At 45.4% G+C, this 17,573-nt stretch overlaps 1 protein-coding gene across 2 annotated transcripts in view; it reads right to left on the minus strand.

The window, feature by feature from the left end:
- LOC119968157 (2-oxoglutarate and iron-dependent oxygenase domain-containing protein 2-like) overlaps positions 1–15,688 on the minus strand; it is a 61,657-nt gene extending 45,969 nt beyond the window's left edge. For both annotated transcript variants that reach the window (XM_038801201.1, XM_038801232.1), the window contains exons 1-4: positions 15,563–15,688; positions 5,233–5,332; positions 2,031–2,155; positions 61–318 (exon numbers count right to left, since the gene is read on the minus strand). In XM_038801201.1, coding sequence (XP_038657129.1) covers positions 61–318; positions 2,031–2,069 — 297 coding nt within the window. In that variant the 5' untranslated portion in view covers positions 2,070–2,155; positions 5,233–5,332; positions 15,563–15,688. The remainder of the gene's footprint in view (positions 1–60; positions 319–2,030; positions 2,156–5,232; positions 5,333–15,562) is intronic.
- Positions 15,689–17,573: the final 1,885 nt, after the last annotated feature.

Here is a 17,573-nt window from a genome sequence, read left to right on the forward strand (position 1 = left end):
TGACATAGGGGGAGTTAATGGCTGAATACTATGAGAACTTAAAACGATTTTCTACAGTACCTGTCTCATGTTTCCAAAGTAGAGGTTCCCTTCACTAAATTCTTTTCCGAGTGACACGTTGAGAGTAACTTCAGCATTGTCATAATGGAAACTTAATTCACAGTCTTGGTTTACAGCGTATTTTACTATAAACGCCTTGTGACTGTCCAACTTGCAACCGCCACAATCTGGGTAAAGGAGTGACGTGATTGGCTGAAGATAATCCTCACGCAGTGAAGTAATAAATGTCTCATCAAATCCAAGCTCATTCAAAAGCACCTTGATCAAATGATGAAAATGTTTTAATCTGTGCCGTTCAGTCAGGATGTATTTGCACGATAAGCAAGAATCAAATCACAAAGATTAAAAACCGAACCCTCCAAATCAGACAGTTAAAAATAACCCCGCCAGCATTTTCCTCCAGTACCTGTCCCACTGACTTTTAACCATTGAAAATTCATCCAAACCCCATATTTTGTGCGCATGTGTCACCCCTAGCCAGTCTCTAACCCCATTACACACGAGCTGTTTCTCCTTTATTTTATATTCTTCTCTCTCTGTCACCCTCTATCCTCTCCTCTCATCTGCCTTATGCTTCTCTGTCTTTCTTCCCGGTCTGTCTGTCTCTCCTTTTTCCATCTCTCCCTCTGTCCTCTCTCTCCCCGGCTCCCTCGCCCGCTTCCCGGCTCCCTCACCTTATCCATCCCACACCACCATTCCCCACCCCTCTGCCTCTACACCATCCCTCCCCACCCTCCCTCCATTCTCCCCTCCCTCCCAGCCGCTTCTCTCTCTCTCTGCCCCAGCCACCTCTCTTTCTCAGTCTGCCCATTGCTCTTTCTGCCCCTCTGTCTCTCTCACTCTGCCCCCGTCTTTCTCTCTCTTGCTCTGCCCCTCTGGCCCTCCCCCTCTCTCTGGTCCTCTCCCTCTCTCTGGCCCCTCCGCCCCGCCTCCTCTCTCTGCCCCCCCCTCCTCTCTCTGCCTCCCCTCCTCTCTCTGCCTCCCCTCCTCTCTCTGCCTCCCCTCCTCTCTCTGCCTCCCCTCCTCTCTCTGCCTCCCTCCTCTCTCTGCCTCCCCTCCTCTCTCTGCCCCTCCGACTCTCCTCCTCTCCTTGTCCGTCTCATGATTTTAACCAGTTTTGCTGACTGAAATGAAAATAGCTCGAAGATGTTTATGAAAGTACAGAACACTTTATGAGCTCTCAGCTAGGAACATTTAAAAAATATATTTTTATACAAAGAAGGATATACAATCAATCAATAACAAAATAAACAAAATACAATCGTCCTAATTTGATATTTTTTTCTCTTATTTCAACTAAACCTTTCTAATTTTCCTTACCCCTCTTCCCATCTCGCCCCTACCCCTGATCCCGTCCCTTTACCGGCTTGCAACAAACAGATCTGAAAATAGAGCCAGGAACAGCTTCTATCTCATCCAGAATTCCCCATCTGAGCCGTGATGGGCAAAACTTAATTTTCTCAAGTTTAAAGAACTTCCCACCTCCCCAAACATAGCGGCATTTCTGGCGGATTTCCAATTTAACAAAATTCACCTCTGGGCGGTCAATGTGGTAAAGGCCCCTTCCCCTTCTATTAGTCCCACACTCCAAAAATTGCCTCAAGAGGTCCTGGTAATATTTTACCCCCAAAACTTTTGATAATGTTTTAAATACCGAGACCCAGAACCCCACTAACCATGTGGACAAGGTTAACTGGTCTTCCTTTATACTCTCACATTTAAAACCTCCCTCTGTGAAGAATCTGCTCGCTCTTTCCTGTGTCATATGGGCCCTAGGTACTACCCTGAATTGTATTAAACTCCTTCTGTCACATGAAGATGTAACATTGACCCTGTGCATGATTTCTCTCAGCTGGGAACTGGACAAGCAAGGAGCTGGTTTTCATGCAGATGTACAATGGAAATGTGTAACTGGTGAATAATGATCCCAGTTACTTAACTGACCGACCAGGTGTGTCTTCACATCTTACCCCATAGTTATTCATAGTGTTGGGTCTACCCTTTGGCATGTTGGACTGTTCAAAATTCTCAAGCTCTCCAATCAACTGGCTGCAGAATTCTTCAGTGAACACAGGGATTGAATAAACTCTCTCAGCTACGAGGAAGGGTAGAAACAAGGAAAACAGTCAATTGATTGCCTTTCTAAACATTTTAGACACATTATCTGTACACGACTGAAACATAGTAACACAGATAAATAATAAAAGAGGAGGCCATTCAGCCCCTCAAGCCTGTTCAATCAGTCAATTAGATTATGGTGAATCTGTTTTTAACTACTTACCCACCATGGTTCTGTAACCAAATTCCTAGGTGTGCACATCACCAACAATCTATCCTGGTCCACCCACGTTGACGCTACGACCAAGAAAGCACAACAGCACCTATACGTCCTCAGGAAACTAAGGAAATTCGGCATGTCCACATCGACTCTTACCAATTTTTACAGGTGCACCATAGAAAGCATCCTATCTGGCTGTATCACAGCCTGGTATGGCATTTGCTCGGCCCAAGACCGTAAAAAACTTCAGAGAGTCGTGAACACAGCCCCACATCCCAGTCCATCAAACGAACCTGCCTCCCATCCATTGACTCCATCTACACCTCCCTCTGCCTGGGGAAAGCAGGCAACATAATCAAAGACCCCTCCCACCCGGCTTACTCACTCTTCCAACTTCTTCCATCGGGCAGGAGATACGGAAGTCTGAGAACACGCACCAACAGATTCAAAAACAGCTCCTTCCCCACTGTTACCAGACTCCTAAACGACCCTCTTATGGACTGATCTGATCTCTTCAAACATCTTCTCTACTGAGTAGCTCTACACTCCTGTATGCTTCACCTGATGCCTGTGTCTCTGTATTTATGTATGTCCTATGTTTGTCATGTATGGAATGATCTGTCTGGACTATAAGCAGAACAATACTTTTCACTGTACCTCTGTACACCTCTGCAGCATGCTACCAGGAACTGATTTGCACATCGCTTAGGAATCCTTGGGGAGTACCAGACTCCACCCTCAGGCTGCCCTCGGTACCAGGAATTTCATTAGGCCTGTAACTGCTTCACAAACCTTCCACTGGATCTGACACAACTAGGTGGAGGTGGAATCAGAATAATGGACATTTGCAACACATTTTTAAAACTGGCCTCAAAATCCAGTTCACCGGGTTTAACTCCAACATTGTCAGGAACACAGGGCAAGGCCATTAGTTCCAACATTCAATTAGATGATGGCATATCTGTAACCTTTTGTTGAATAAATTTAGAGTACCCAATTATTTTTTTCCAATTAAGGGGCAATTTAGCATGGCCAATCCACCTACCCTGCACATCTTTGTGTTGTGGGGTGAAACCCACGCGAACACGGGGAGAACGTGCAAACTCCACACATGCTGATCTGTAACCTAACCCCAATTCCCTGCCCTTGCCACCATATCCTTCCGTACATTTGACTAAAAAAAAACATGCCAATCTAGCATTAATTGTGATTTGCTGAAGAGAGCTCCACATTTCTGGCACCCTTTGTTAACTAAATGTTTCCTTATTTCACTCCTGCAGGGCCTAACTTCAGCTTTTTTGAGAGGCCCCCTAGTTCTAATAATAATAACCTTTTATTGTCACAAGTATGAAGTTACTGTGAAAAGCCCCTAGTCGCCACATTCCGTCGCCTGTTCGGGGAGGCTGGTACGGGAATTGAATCCGCGCTGCTGGCCTTGTTCTGCATCACAAACCAGCTGTCTAGCTCACTGAGCTAAACCAATCTAAAATAATCTACATTATAATCTTTAGTATTGTCACAAGTGGGCTTCCATTAATATTGCAATGAAGTTACTGTGAAAATCCCCTAGTCGCCACATTCCGGCGCCTGTTCGGGTACACAGAGGGAGAATTCAGAATGTCCAATTATTACGAGCCAGGGTTTAGAGAACCCCAAAGTATATCATGGAGTTCACTTGACCCACAACTTTAAATAGATTTTGGTTATGGGGAGAACAAGGGCCCACTCTGCAGGTGTGATGCAACAGAAAATTAAAAGTATTTTTAAACAAAAAACAATGTTTATTCTATGAATCCCATTAACATTTTTATACACAGACAGTAAACATCTCAGCAACCATCAGCTAAAATACGCCCCCCCCCAAAGAATACAGTACTCTATAAGTAACCCTTAATCTTTCCTTACAACAACCATGAGACAAATACCCTCTTTAACACAGAGATCAGGGCCGGGATTCTCCCGCAATCGGTGGGGCAGCCCGTACCGGCGCCAAAGTGCGGCGTGAACCACTCCGGTGCGGGCTGCCCGGAAGTTGCGGAATCCTCTGCATTTCCGGGGGCTAGGCCGGCGCTGGAGTGGTTGGCGCCAAAGGTCCTCCGCCTGCCGGTGCGAGTTGGCGCATGCGCAGAACCGCTGCCATGTTTCCTGCGCATGCGCAGGGGGTTTCTTCTTCGCGCCAGCCATGGCGGAGCCTTATAGAGGCCAGCGTGGAGGGAAAGAGTGTCCCCACGGCACAGGCCCGCCCGCAGATCGGTGGGCCAGGCCACCGTGCCCCCCCCCCCAAACCCGGGACCATGGAGCCATGTGACAAACACCCATTTCTTAAAGTATACCCATTAGAGCTATTTGATAAACACCCATTTCTTGAAGGTACTCTCACTTGACCCAATTCACCTAACAGCACATCTTTCGGGACTTGTGGGAGGAAACTGGGGCACCCGGAGGAAACCCACGCAGACACGGGGAGAAAGTGCAGACTCCACACAGACAGTGAATCAAACCTGGGACCCTGGACTCTGAAGCAACAGTGTTAACACTGCTACCGGGCCACCCCAAAATGCCGGAATTACTCAAATCAGTCATCCATCCATCTGTGGAGTGAGAAACAATTAACATTTCCACAGTCACAACAAAGTCACCGTCTCACCTACACAGTGTAAATAGACTAAAGGTCACAGCATAACCAGACCAGGGACATTGATCTACTGGGACTGATTCTGTTTGATTTTACACCGACCACTTCCTCTATTGTTACAATTTTATTCAATTTTCTCTCAAGTTATAGTGAATTTGTACAGAAATATTTAACATTCCTGCCTGACGAATATCGGTCTATTTGTACAAAACACTGTATCTTTATTTCTTACTCTTGACCAAAGGTTTTATACACATACCCGGCAATGAATGAACATGGTCCAGCAGCCCTTCAAAATCTGCATCTTCACTTCTGCAGTAGGTGACAATATTGTGGAATTCTGGAGCAAGGAAGGATTCCTGAAATAAACAAAGCACAGCATTGTTTTGCACATTGCACGATGTACAATCTACACAATAGCAACTCCTTTAATACAGGACTGATCACAGCATTGAGCGGCTCCCCATGAACACCAAACATTCACTGATAACAGCAGGGCTGTGTCGTTACGGACAGATAACAGTGCATCAACTCTATCACAGCAACACCGGTAGGAAAGACAGATTTGCACTTAAATTGTGCCTTTCATGACAATCCAAATCAATTCAAAGCTAATGAAGTACTTTTTAAACTGTAATCACTGTTGTAAATTAGGAAACACAGCAGCCAACGTGCGCACAGCAAGCTTCCACAATCAGCAATGTGATAGTCACCAAATAATCTGCTTCTGTGATGTTGATTGGGGAATAAATATTTACTGGGACACCGGAGAGAACTCTCATTCTCCTCTGCAAAATGGCATATGTGGGATCTTCTGTGTCCACCAGTAAGGTCAGACAGGGTCTCGGTTTCACACAGCGCCTGTGACAATGCAACACTCCCTCGGGAAGAGAGTCTGGAATGAGGATGGAGTACACGGCCTTTTGACTCAAAGGGACAGGAGACATTAACCAACAACCCCCCCATCTCCCCCTAATAATCCTTACCTCCCCTGTAGATCAAAAATCTCTCCACATGGCCTTAACTATATTCAATGACCTAGGCGACTGCTCTCCAACAAGAGAATTCCAAAGATCAACAACCTCCCTGCAGGAAGAAATTTCACCTCATCTCTGCCTTAAATGGGAGATTTCTTATGTAGAAATTATGTAGAAGGACACCCAGATCGCGCTTTACCTCAGTGTTCAGCGTTCATTTAAATAATATTTTGCTTTTTTCTTCTGACTGAAGTGCATATTTTCCCAGATTATACTCCATCTGCCAAATTTCTGTCCACTCGCATAACCTGTCTATATCCCTTTGCAGAATCTCTGTGTCCTCCTAGCAACTTGCTTTCCCACCAATATTTAATGCACTTTCCCTAGTTATACCCTTAATGCACTTACAAAAACTGAGGATTTTCCTTTATTTTACCTGCCAGTATCCTTTCATGTCGCCTTTTTTGCTCTCCTAATTTCCTTCTCAAGTTCCCTCGCACATTCTATATACCTCTCGGACTTTGAGCCCTCAATATCTGCCATATGCCTCCCTTTTCCTCCTTATCCAATACTGTACATTCCTCGATATCCAGGGTTCACGGAGTTTGTTGGTCCCACCCAGAGGCTGGTTTAGCACACTAGGCTAAATCGCTGGCTTTTAAAGCAGACCAAGGCAGGCCAGCAGCACGGTTCAATTCCCGTACCAGCCTCCCCAAACAGGCGCTGGAATGTGGCGACTAGGGGCTTTTCACAGTAACTTCATTTGAAGCCTACTCGTGACAATAAGCGATTTTCACTTCATTTCATTTTCCTTGATTGGAACATGTTAGCCCTGCACTCTCCCCATTTCCTTCTTGAATGTGCCCCACTGTTCTGGCAGAGATTTACCTAGAAGTGTCTGCTCCCAGTCCACTCTGGCTAAATCATATCTCTTATTAAAATCAGCCTTCCCCCAGTTTAGAACTTTGATTTCAGGCCCATTTTTGTCCTTTTCCTTAACAATCTTGAATCTAACCGAGTTATGATCACTGTCTGCAAAATGCTCCCGCACTGATACTTCAAACACTTGCCCGGCTTAGTTACCGAAAATTAAGTCCAGGATCGCCCCCTCACTTGTAGGACCTATGTTCTGACTTTAAAAATTCTCCATTTTAAGAATTCCATTCCCTCTAAACATTTTACACTATGGCCACCCCAGTTAATGTCAGGGAAGTTGAAATCCCCCACTATCACCGAACCTTTTCGACATATCTGCTCTTCTGCATCCTCGGACTGTTAGGGAGCCTATAGAACACTCCCAGCAATGTGATTGCTCCTTTTTGGTTTTTAGGTTCGACACATACATCTTTGTTTGGAGAGCTTTCTAAGATGTCGTCCCTCCTTACTGCTGTAATTGATTCCCTGATCAAAATTACGGCAACCCCTCCTCTTTTACTTCCTTCCCTATCTCACTTGAAGTTCCTATATCCTGGAATATTGAGCTGCCAAGCCTGGTCCTTTCTCAACCATGTTTCAGTGGCAGGAATGACATCATATTCCCCATGCTTTAATTTGTGCCCTCAACTCATCTGCCTTGTTCATCAGACACCTTGCATTGAAATAAATGCCATCCAATCTTGGCAAACTCCCTTGTGACTTGACTGGTCTACAACCTCGATGCCTCTCTTGCTGATTCACTTGCTGCCTCTTCTAATTTGGCTTTGCATCACCCCCTACTGAACATTCTCTCAGAATCCGCCCCCCCCCTCCTGCCAAAATAGTTTAAACCCTCCCCAACAGCACGAGCAAACCTCACTGCAAGGATACTGGTCACATTTCAGTTCAGGTATAAGAACATAAGAACATAAGAACTAGGAGCAAGAGTAGGCCATCTGGCCCCTCGAGCCTGCTCCGCCATTCAATTAGATCATGGCTGATCTTTTGTGGACTCAGCTCCACTTTCCGGCCCGAACACCATAACCCTTAATCCCTTTATTCTTCAAAAAACTATCTATCTTTACCTTAAAAACATGTAATGAAGGAGCCTCAACTGCTTCACTGGGCAAGGAATTCCATAGATTCACAACCCTTTGGGTGAAGAAGTTCCTCCTAAACTCAGTTCTAAATCTACTTCCCCTTATTTTGAGGCTATGCCCCCTAGTTCTGCTGTCACCCGCCAGTGGAAACAACCTGCCCGCACCTATCCTATCTATTCCCTTCATAATTTTAAATGTTTCTATAAGATCCCCCCCTCATCCTTCTAAATTCCAACGAGTACAGTCCCAGTCTACTCAACCTCTCCTCATAATCCAACCCCTTCAGCTCTGGGATTAACCTAGTGAATCTCCTCTGCACACCCTCCAGCGCCAGTACGTCCTTTCTCAAGTAAGGAGACCAAAACTGAACACAATACTCCAGGTGTGGCCGCACTAACACCTTATACAATTGCAACATAACCTCCCTAGTCTTAAACTCCATCCCTCTAGCAATGAAGGACAAAATTCCATTTGCCTTCTTAATCACCTGTTGCACTTGTAAACCAACCTTCTGTGACTCATGCACTAGCACACCCAAGTCTCTCTGAACAGCACAGTAAGAAGTCTTACAACACCAGGTTAAAGTCCAACCGGTTTGTTTCAAACACGAGCTTTCGGAGCACGGCTCCTTCTTCAGGTGAATGGAAAGGCTTGTTCCAGAAATGTTTATATAAACATTTCTGGAACAAGCCTTTCCATTCACCTGAAGAAGGAGCCGTGCTCCAAAAGCTCGTGTTTGAAACAAACCGGTTGGACTTTAACCTGGTGTTGTAAGACTTCTTACTGTGCTCACCCCAGTCCAACGCCGGCATCTCCACATCATGGCTACCTCTGAACAGCGGCATGCTTTAATATTTTATCATTTAAATAATAATCCCGTTTGCTGTTATTCCTACCAAAATGGATAACCTCACGTTTGTCAACATTGTATTCCATCTGCCAGACCCGAGCCCATTCACTTAACCTATCCAAATCCCTCTGCAGACTTCCAGTATCCTCTGCACTTTTCGCTTTACCACTCATCTTAGTGTCATCTGCAAACTTGGACACATTGCCCTTGGTCCCCAACTCCCAAATCATCAATGTAAATTGTGAACAATTGTGGGCCCAACACGGATCCCTGAGGGACACCACTAGCCACTGACTGCCAACCAGAGAAACACCCATTTATCCCAACTCTTTGCTTTCTATTAATTAACCTATCCTCTATCCATGCTACTACTTTACCCTTAATGCCATGCATCTTTATCTTATGCAGCAACCTTTTGTGTGGCACCTTGTCAAAGGCTTTCTGGAAATCCAGATATACCACATCCATCGGCTCCCCGTTATCTACTGCACTGGTAATGTCCTCAAAAAATTCCACTAAATTAGTTAGGCATGACCTGCCTTTTACGAACCCATGCTGCGTCTGCCCAATGGGACAATTTCTATCCAGATGCCTCGCAATTTCTTCCTTGATGATAGATTCCAGCATCTTCCCTATTACCGAAGTTAAACTCACTGGCCTATAATTTCCTGCTTTCTGCCTACCTCCTTTTTTAAACAGTGGCGTCACGTTTGCTAATTTCCAATCCACCGGGACCACCCCAGAGTCTAGTGAATTTCGGTAAATTATCACTAGTGCATCTGCAATTTCCTTAGCCATCTCTTTTAGCACTCTGGGATGCATTCCATCAGGGCCAGGAGACTTGTCTACCTTTAGCCCCATTAGCTTGCCCATCACTCCCTCCTTAGTGATAACAATCCTCTCAAGGTCCTCACCTGTCATAGCCTCATTTCTATCAGTCGCTGGCATGTTATTTGTGTCTTCCACTGTGAAGACCGACCCAAAAAACCTGTTCAGTTCCTCAGCCATTTCCTCATTTCCCATTATTAAAACTCCCTTCTCATCCTCTAACGGACCGATATTTACCTTAGCCACTCTTTTTTGTCTTATATATTTGTAAAAACTTTTACTGTCTGTTTTTATATTCTGAGCAAGTTTACTCTCATACTCTATCTTACTCTTCTTTATAGCTTTTTTAGTAGCTTTCTGTTGCCCCCTAAAGATTTCCCAGTCCTCTAATCTCCCAGCAATCTTTGCCACTTTATATGCTTTTTCCTTCAATTTGATACTCTCCCTTATTTCCTTAGATATCCACGGTCGATTTTCCCTCTTTCTTCCGTCCTTCCTTTTTGTTGGTATAAACCTTTGCTGAGCACTGTGAAAAATCGCTTGGAAGGTTCTCCACTGTTCCTCAACTGTTCCACCATAAAGTCTTAGCTCCCAGTCTACCTTAGCTAGTTCTTCTCTCATCCCCTTGTAATCCCTTTGTTTAAACACAAAACACTAGTATTTGATTTTACTTTCTCACCCTCCATCTGTATTTTAAATTCCACCATATTGTGATCGCTCCTTCCGAGAGGATCCCTAACTATGAGATCATGAATCAATCCTGTCTCATTACACAGGACAAGATCTAGGACCGCTTGTTCCCTCGTAGGTTCCATTACATACTGTTCTAGGAAACTATCGCGGATACATTCTATAAACTCCTCCTCACGGTTGCCTTGACCGACCTGGTTAAACCAATCGACATGTAGATTAAAATCCCCCATGATAACTGCTGTACCATTTCTACATGTATCAGTTATTTCTTTGTTTATTGCCTGCCCCACCATCTCGTTACTATTTGGTGGCCGATAGACTACTCCTATCAGTGACTTTTTCGCCTTACTATTCCTGATTTCCACCCAAATGGATTCAACCTTATCCTCCATAGCACCGATGTCATCCCTTACTATTGCCCGGATGTCATCCTTAAATAACAGAGCAACACCACCTCCCTTACCATCCACTCTGTCCTTCCGAATAGTTTGATACCCTCGGATATTTAACTCCCAGTCGTGACCATCCTTTAACCATGTTTCAGTAATGGCCACTAAATCATAGTCATTTACGATGATTTGTGCCACCAACTCATTTACTTTATTCCGAATACTACGAGCATTCAGGTAAAGTACACTTATGTTGGTTTTTTTACCTCTGTTTTGAATCTTAACATCTCCAGTTTTATTCCTTTTGTTATTACTGGGCCTATTCACTGTGCTCCCCTCAGTCACTGTACCTTGTACTGTCGCCCTTATGGATTTCTGACGATGTCTTCTCTGCCTTGCACTTTTCCCCTTACTTCCTTTTGTTTCTGTCCCTGTTTTACTACCTTCCAACTTCCAGCATTGGTTCCCATCCCCCTGCCACATTAGTTTAAACCCTCCCCAACAGCTCTAGAAAACATCGGTTCCAGTCCTGCCCAAGTGCAGACCGTCCGGTTTGTACTGGTCCCACCTCCCCCAGAACCGGTCCCAATGCCCCAGGAATTTGAATCCCTCCCTCTTGCACCATCTCTCAAGCCACGCATTCATCCTATCTATCCTGACATTCCTACTCTGACTAGCTCGTGGCACTGGTAGCAATCCTGAGATTACTACCTTTGAGGTCCTACTTTTTAGTTTAACTCCTAACTCCCTGAATTCCGCTTGTAGGACCTCATCCCGTTTTTTACCTATATCGTTGGTGCCTATGCGCACCACGACAGCTGGCTGTTCACCCTCCCCCCCCAGAATGTCCTGCAGCCGCTCCGAGACATCCTTGACCCTTGCACCAGGGAGGCAACATACCATCCTGGAGTCTCGATTGCGTCCACAGAACCGCCTGTCTATTCCCCTTACGATCGAGTCCCCTATCACTATAGCCCTGCCATTTTTCTTCCTGCCCTGCTGTGCAGCAGAGCCAGCCACGGTGCCATGAACCTGGCTGCTGCTGCCTTCCCCTGGTGAGCCATCTCCCTCAACAGTATCCAAAGCGGTATATCTGTTTTGCAGGGAGATGACCGCAGGGGACACCTGCACTGCCTTCCTACTCTTGCTCTTTCTTTTGGTCACCCATTTTCTATCTCCCTCAGTAACCTTCACCTGCGGTGTGACCAACTCGCTAAACGTGCTATCCACGACCTCCTCAGCATCGCGGATGCTCCAAAGTGAGTCCATCCGCAGCTCCAGAGCCGTCAAGCGGTCTAACAAGAGCTGCAACTGAACACACTTCTTGCACGTGAAGGAGCCAGGGACAGTGGACGTGTCCCGGGGCTCCCACATCGCACACGAGGAGCATGACACGGGTCTGGGATCTCCTGCCATGTCTTAAACCCTTGGTAAACTTAAACAACTAGAATTTCAAAATAAAAATAAATAAATTAGACAATGAAAAGAAAAAGAGAGATGACTTACCAGTCACTTACCAGGGTTAAAAAGCACCTCCTCACACTCTGCACCGAATTACCTCACTGCACCAAATTACCAAGTTTCAATTCTCACTCTGTACGAGTCTCACTCCGGATGTGTCTCCTGGAAAAGTGCTCGCTTACTGCGTGCGCTCTCTGTCTGTCTTTTATACAGACCTCAGCTAACCGATGACTCAAAAAAAACCTTAACTTCAAAGAGAATAATACAACGTGCCCCTAAACAGGCCTCAACAGGCCTCAGGTGATTGACAGATAACTGCCTCTCAGCAATTAGGGTGGGGGCAGCTTCAACCAATCAGACACTAAGCTCCACACTGCACTTTTAACTGAAAAACAGCAGAATTAGATTTTCCACTTACCTTTGCTGATTTACCTCACTGCACCAAATTACCAAGTTTAAATCTCCCACTCTGTACGAGTCTCACTCCGGATGTGTCTCCTGGAAAAGTGCTGGAAAAGTGGAAAGGTGCAACCCATTTGCTTGTACAGGTCTCACCGTTCCCCAAAACGGACCCAATGTCCCAGAAGTCTAAAGCCCTCCCTGCTGCACCTTCTCTCCAACCACATATTAATCTGGACTAACCTCCTATTTCCATACTCATTAGCATGTGGCACCGGAAGTAATCCAGAGATTCCTATCTTCTGGGTCCTGTTTTTCATAAATCTATTTCCCAGCTCCCTATATTCTGCTTTCAGGACCTCATCCCTTTTTCTGCTGATATCATTGGTACCAATGTGTACCAGGATACCAATAGCCGCAGTTGGACACACTTCCTGATCACGTGGCCACCAGGGGCAATTGAAGCTTCTCTGGCAAAGAAATGGCAGAGCAACTGATTAGTTACTTTGCATCAGTCTTCACGGTGGAAGACACCAGTGGGATGCCAGAGTTCCAGGAGAACCAGGGGGCAGAGGTGAGTGCAGTGGCCATCACTAAGGAGAAGGTTCTGGGGAAACTGAAAGGTCTGAAGGTGGATAAGTCACCTGGACCGGATGGACTACACCCCAGGGTTCTAAAGGAGATAGCTGAGGAAATTGTGGAGGCATTGGTGATGATCTTTCAGGAATCACTGGAGGCTAATGTAACACCGTTGTTTAAGAAGGGAGGGAGGCAGAAAATGGGAAATTATAGGCCGGTTAGCCTTACTTGGGTCATTGGTAAGATTTTAGAGTCGTTATTAAAGGTGAGATCGTGGAGTACCTGGAAGTGCATGATAAAATAGGGCTGAGTCAGCACGGCTTCGTCAAGTGGAGGTCATGTCTGACAAATCTGTTACAGTTCTTTGAGGCGGTAACAAGGAAGTTAGACAAAGGAGAACCAGTGGACATGATTTATTTAGATTTCCAGAATGCCTTTGACAAGGCACCTTACAGGAGGCAGTTAAATAACCTAAAAGCCCATGGTGTTAAGGGTAAGATCCTGGTATGAATAGAGGATTGGCAGAAGGCAGAGAGTGGGGATAAAGGAGTCTTTTTCAGGATGGCAGCCGGTGACTAGTGGTGTGCCTCATGGGTCTGTGCTGGGACCACAACTTTTCACAATTAATGATCTGGAAGAAGGAACTGAAGGCACTGTTGCTAAGTTGCAGATGATACAAAGACTTGTAGAGGGACAGGTAGTATTGAGGAATCAGGCGGGTTGCAGAAGGACTTGGACAAGCTAAGAGAGTGGGCAAAGAAGTGGCAGATGGAATACAATGTGGAAAAGTGTGAGGTTATTCACTTTGGAAGGAAGAATGAAGGCATAGACTATTTTCTAAATGGGAAAAGGCTTAGGAAATCAGAAGCACAAAGGGACTCGAGAGTCCTTGCTCATGATTCTCTTAAGGTTAACCTGCAGGTTCAGTCGGCAGTTAAGAAGGCAAATGCAATGTTAGCATTCATGTCGACAGGGCTAGAATACATGACATGGGGCTGGTTTAGCACAGGGCTAAATCGCTGGCTTTGAAAGCAGACCAAGGCAAGCCAGCAGCGCGGTTCAATTCCCGTACCAGCCTCCCCGAACAGGCGCCGGAATGTGGCGACTAGGGGCTTTTCACAGTAATTTAATTTGAAGCCTACTTGTGACAATTAGCGATTTTCATTTCATTTTTTCACCAGGGATGTACTTCTGAGGCTGTATAACTTGGCTCTAGTCAGACCCCATTTGGGGTATTGTGAGCAGTTTTGGGCCCCGTACCTAAGGAAGGATGTGCTGGCCTTGGAAAGGGTCCAGAGGAGGTTCACAAGAATGATCCCTGGAATGAAGAGCTTGTCATAAGAGGAGCAGTTGAGGACCCTGGGTCTGTACTCAATGGAGTTTAGAAGGGTGAGGGGGGATCTTATTGAAACTTACAGGATACTGTGAGACACTAGGTAGAGTGGAGAGGATTTTCCACTAGTAGGAAAAACTAGAACTCGAGGCCACAACATCAGACTGAAGGGACGATCCTTTAAAACTGAGATGAGAAGGAATTTCTTCAGCCAGGGGGTGATGAATCTGTGGAACTCTTTGCCGCAGTAGCGTGTGGAGGTCAAATCACTGAGTGACAAAGGTAGATAGGTTCTTGATTAATAAGGGGATCAGGGGTTATGGAGTGAAAGCAGAAGAATGGGGATGAGAAAATATCAGCCATGATTGAATGGCACAGCAGACTCAATGGGCCGAAAGGCCTTATTCTGCTATGTCTTGTGGTCTTATGGTACAGGAGGAGCTTATCACGGGTGCAAGATCTCCTGCCATAGCTACCCTTAAGCCCCTTATTTACTCCCCCTTTTTAACAATAATGCTGATGCAAGAATACTATTAACTTACCTCCCTTACATTAACTTTTAATCCCTTACCCTACTTTGCTCATTTATGTAACTTGATAATGACCCTGACGTTCACTTATTTGTGTTGTTTCTTCCTTCTTCCAAATAGATTCTGACTGCGTGACTGTGGCACTGACTGTGAGGACATGAGGATGCAGGTCAGCGAGCCCTGGGGACCTTTCAGGCTTCAGCCCCGTTACTTAGCCCAGTACTTTACCTCTCGTGATAGTGATTGTTTTACTTCCTCACTCTCTTACCCCTGATTTTCTCCTGTTATTGGGATGCTTTTAGTGTCTTCCAGCAGGAAGCAGTTTAAGCTGAAGGAAAGAGATGAACTAGACTTGAGAGCAGCAGCAATGGAGTTCCAACAAGACTTGTTTGCACCCACCCCCTGCCACAGAAATTTGAAATGACAGAGAGACAAAGATAACTGGGCGTTTCCTGTATTGCATGGCACAATTCTTGCATTAAATCTTTTAATGTAGGTGAAGTTGTTTAGCAGATTGACAAAGATTGGTTCCTACCTGTAAAAGATAGAGCCCAGGATTCAGCGGTCTGTAGCATGCTGAAATAATGCCCGTTCTCTCCAAACTGTGCTGACTGAGCGACTTTCTCCTCTGGACTTCCTCATCGATCTGAGGGGACAAAATAATTCAGTGAGACTTGACAGTTACCAATACGCTTTGCTCAGAGTCAAATCGAGGTAGAGAATTCCAAAGATTGACAACTTATCACCATCCCAATCCTAAACAACTGGCCCCTTTGTCTGAGACTGCATCCCCGTTTGAGATTCCCCGACCAACGGACACAATCTCTTATCTCTAATCTATCACGTCGCTTCAGAATCTAGTAGGTTTCAATGAGCTTGCTTCTCATTCTTCCAAATTCCAGAGACTATAAACCCAATTTACTGATCATGGGACAGTCCTCTCATCCCAGGGACCAACTTAGTGAATCTTTGTTGTACCACCTCCAATGCAAATACATATTGTCATAAATGTGGAGACCAAAACACACAGTATTCTACATCTGGTCTCACAAAAGTCCTCTACAAATGTACCAAGACTTCTTTATTCCTATACTCTAATCCCTTTGCAATAAAGACCAACATGCAATTTGCTCCCTAATTGCTTTCTGGACCTTTATGTTAACTTGACATTCTTGTACAAGCACACCCAAGTCTCTCTGAACATCAACCTTTACAAGGTTCATAACTTACAGCCAAAATGAATAACTTCACACTTCCCCATGTTATACTCCACCTGCTCTTTTGTTGCCCACTCATTTTATCGGTCTGTATCTCTTTGCAGTCTTTGTGCCTTCCCCACAAATTACATTTCCACCCAGCTTATCATCAGAAAACCTTGATACATGACTCCGTCTCTTCATCCAAGTCATTAACATAGATTGTAAAAAACCGGAGGCCCAAGCAGATTCTAGCAGCACTCCATTAGTAAGTCTGCCAACAAAAAGAAACAAAGAACAAAGAAAAGTACAGCACAGGAACAGGCCCTTCGGCCCTCCAAACCTGCGCAGGCCATGCTGCCCGTCTAAACTAAAATCTTCCACACTTCCAGAGTCCGTATCCCCCTATTCCCATCCTATTCATGTATTTGTCAAGATGCCCCTTAAACGTCAACTTGGAACTGTCCTGTGTATGCCCACCATCTGCTTCCGGTCTGTCCTCTGTCCATGCTAATACATTACCCACAAGTCCTTATCTTGCTGAGTAGAACCATAGTGCAGAAGGTGACTATTCGGTCCATTGAGTCAGCACTGACCCTCTAAAAGAGCACCCTACCTAGGCCCAGTTACCCCGCCCTACCCCCGTAACTTAACCTGTACATCCCTGGACACTAAGGGCAAGTTAGCGTGGCCAATCCACCTAACCTGCATGTCTTTGGACTGTGGGAGGAAACCAGAGCACCCGGAGGAAACCCACGCAGACACAGGAAGAAAGTGTAGACTCCACACAGACAGTAACCCAAGGCCAGAATTGAACCCGGGTCCCTGGAGCTCTGAGGCAGCAGTGCTAACCAGTGTGCCACCCCAGATTAATCTGCTGTGCAGCAGCTTGAAAATGAAATGAAAATTGCTTATTGTCACAAGTAGGCTTCAAATGAAGTTACTATGAAAAGCCCCTAGTCGCCACATTCCGGCGCCTGTTCGGGGAGGCTGGTACGGGAATGCCGTATCGAATGCCGTTTAGAAATCTTGACTTGGAAACATATTGCCATTCCTTCATTATCGCTGGGCCAAACTGTTGGAACTTCTTTCCTACAGCACTGCGGGTGTACCTACACTATAGCGGTTCAAGCAGGTTGCTCATCACCCCATTTTCAAGGGCAATTCGGGACCCACAATAAATGTTGGCCCAGCCAACAGTGCTTACATCACATGAAGAAATATGTTTAAAAGTCTTTAGCTGAAAATCGTCATCTGTGATGCTGAGGCCAATGCACTGAGACTAACATTGTGTGATTAGAGAAGTCAATGTAGTTTTACAAAACGGAAATCCTGTTTGACAAGTTTATT

The sequence above is a fragment of the Scyliorhinus canicula genome, chromosome 1, assembly GCF_902713615.1.
Source record: "Scyliorhinus canicula chromosome 1, sScyCan1.1, whole genome shotgun sequence".
Classification (NCBI taxonomy): Eukaryota; Metazoa; Chordata; class Chondrichthyes; order Carcharhiniformes; family Scyliorhinidae; genus Scyliorhinus; species Scyliorhinus canicula.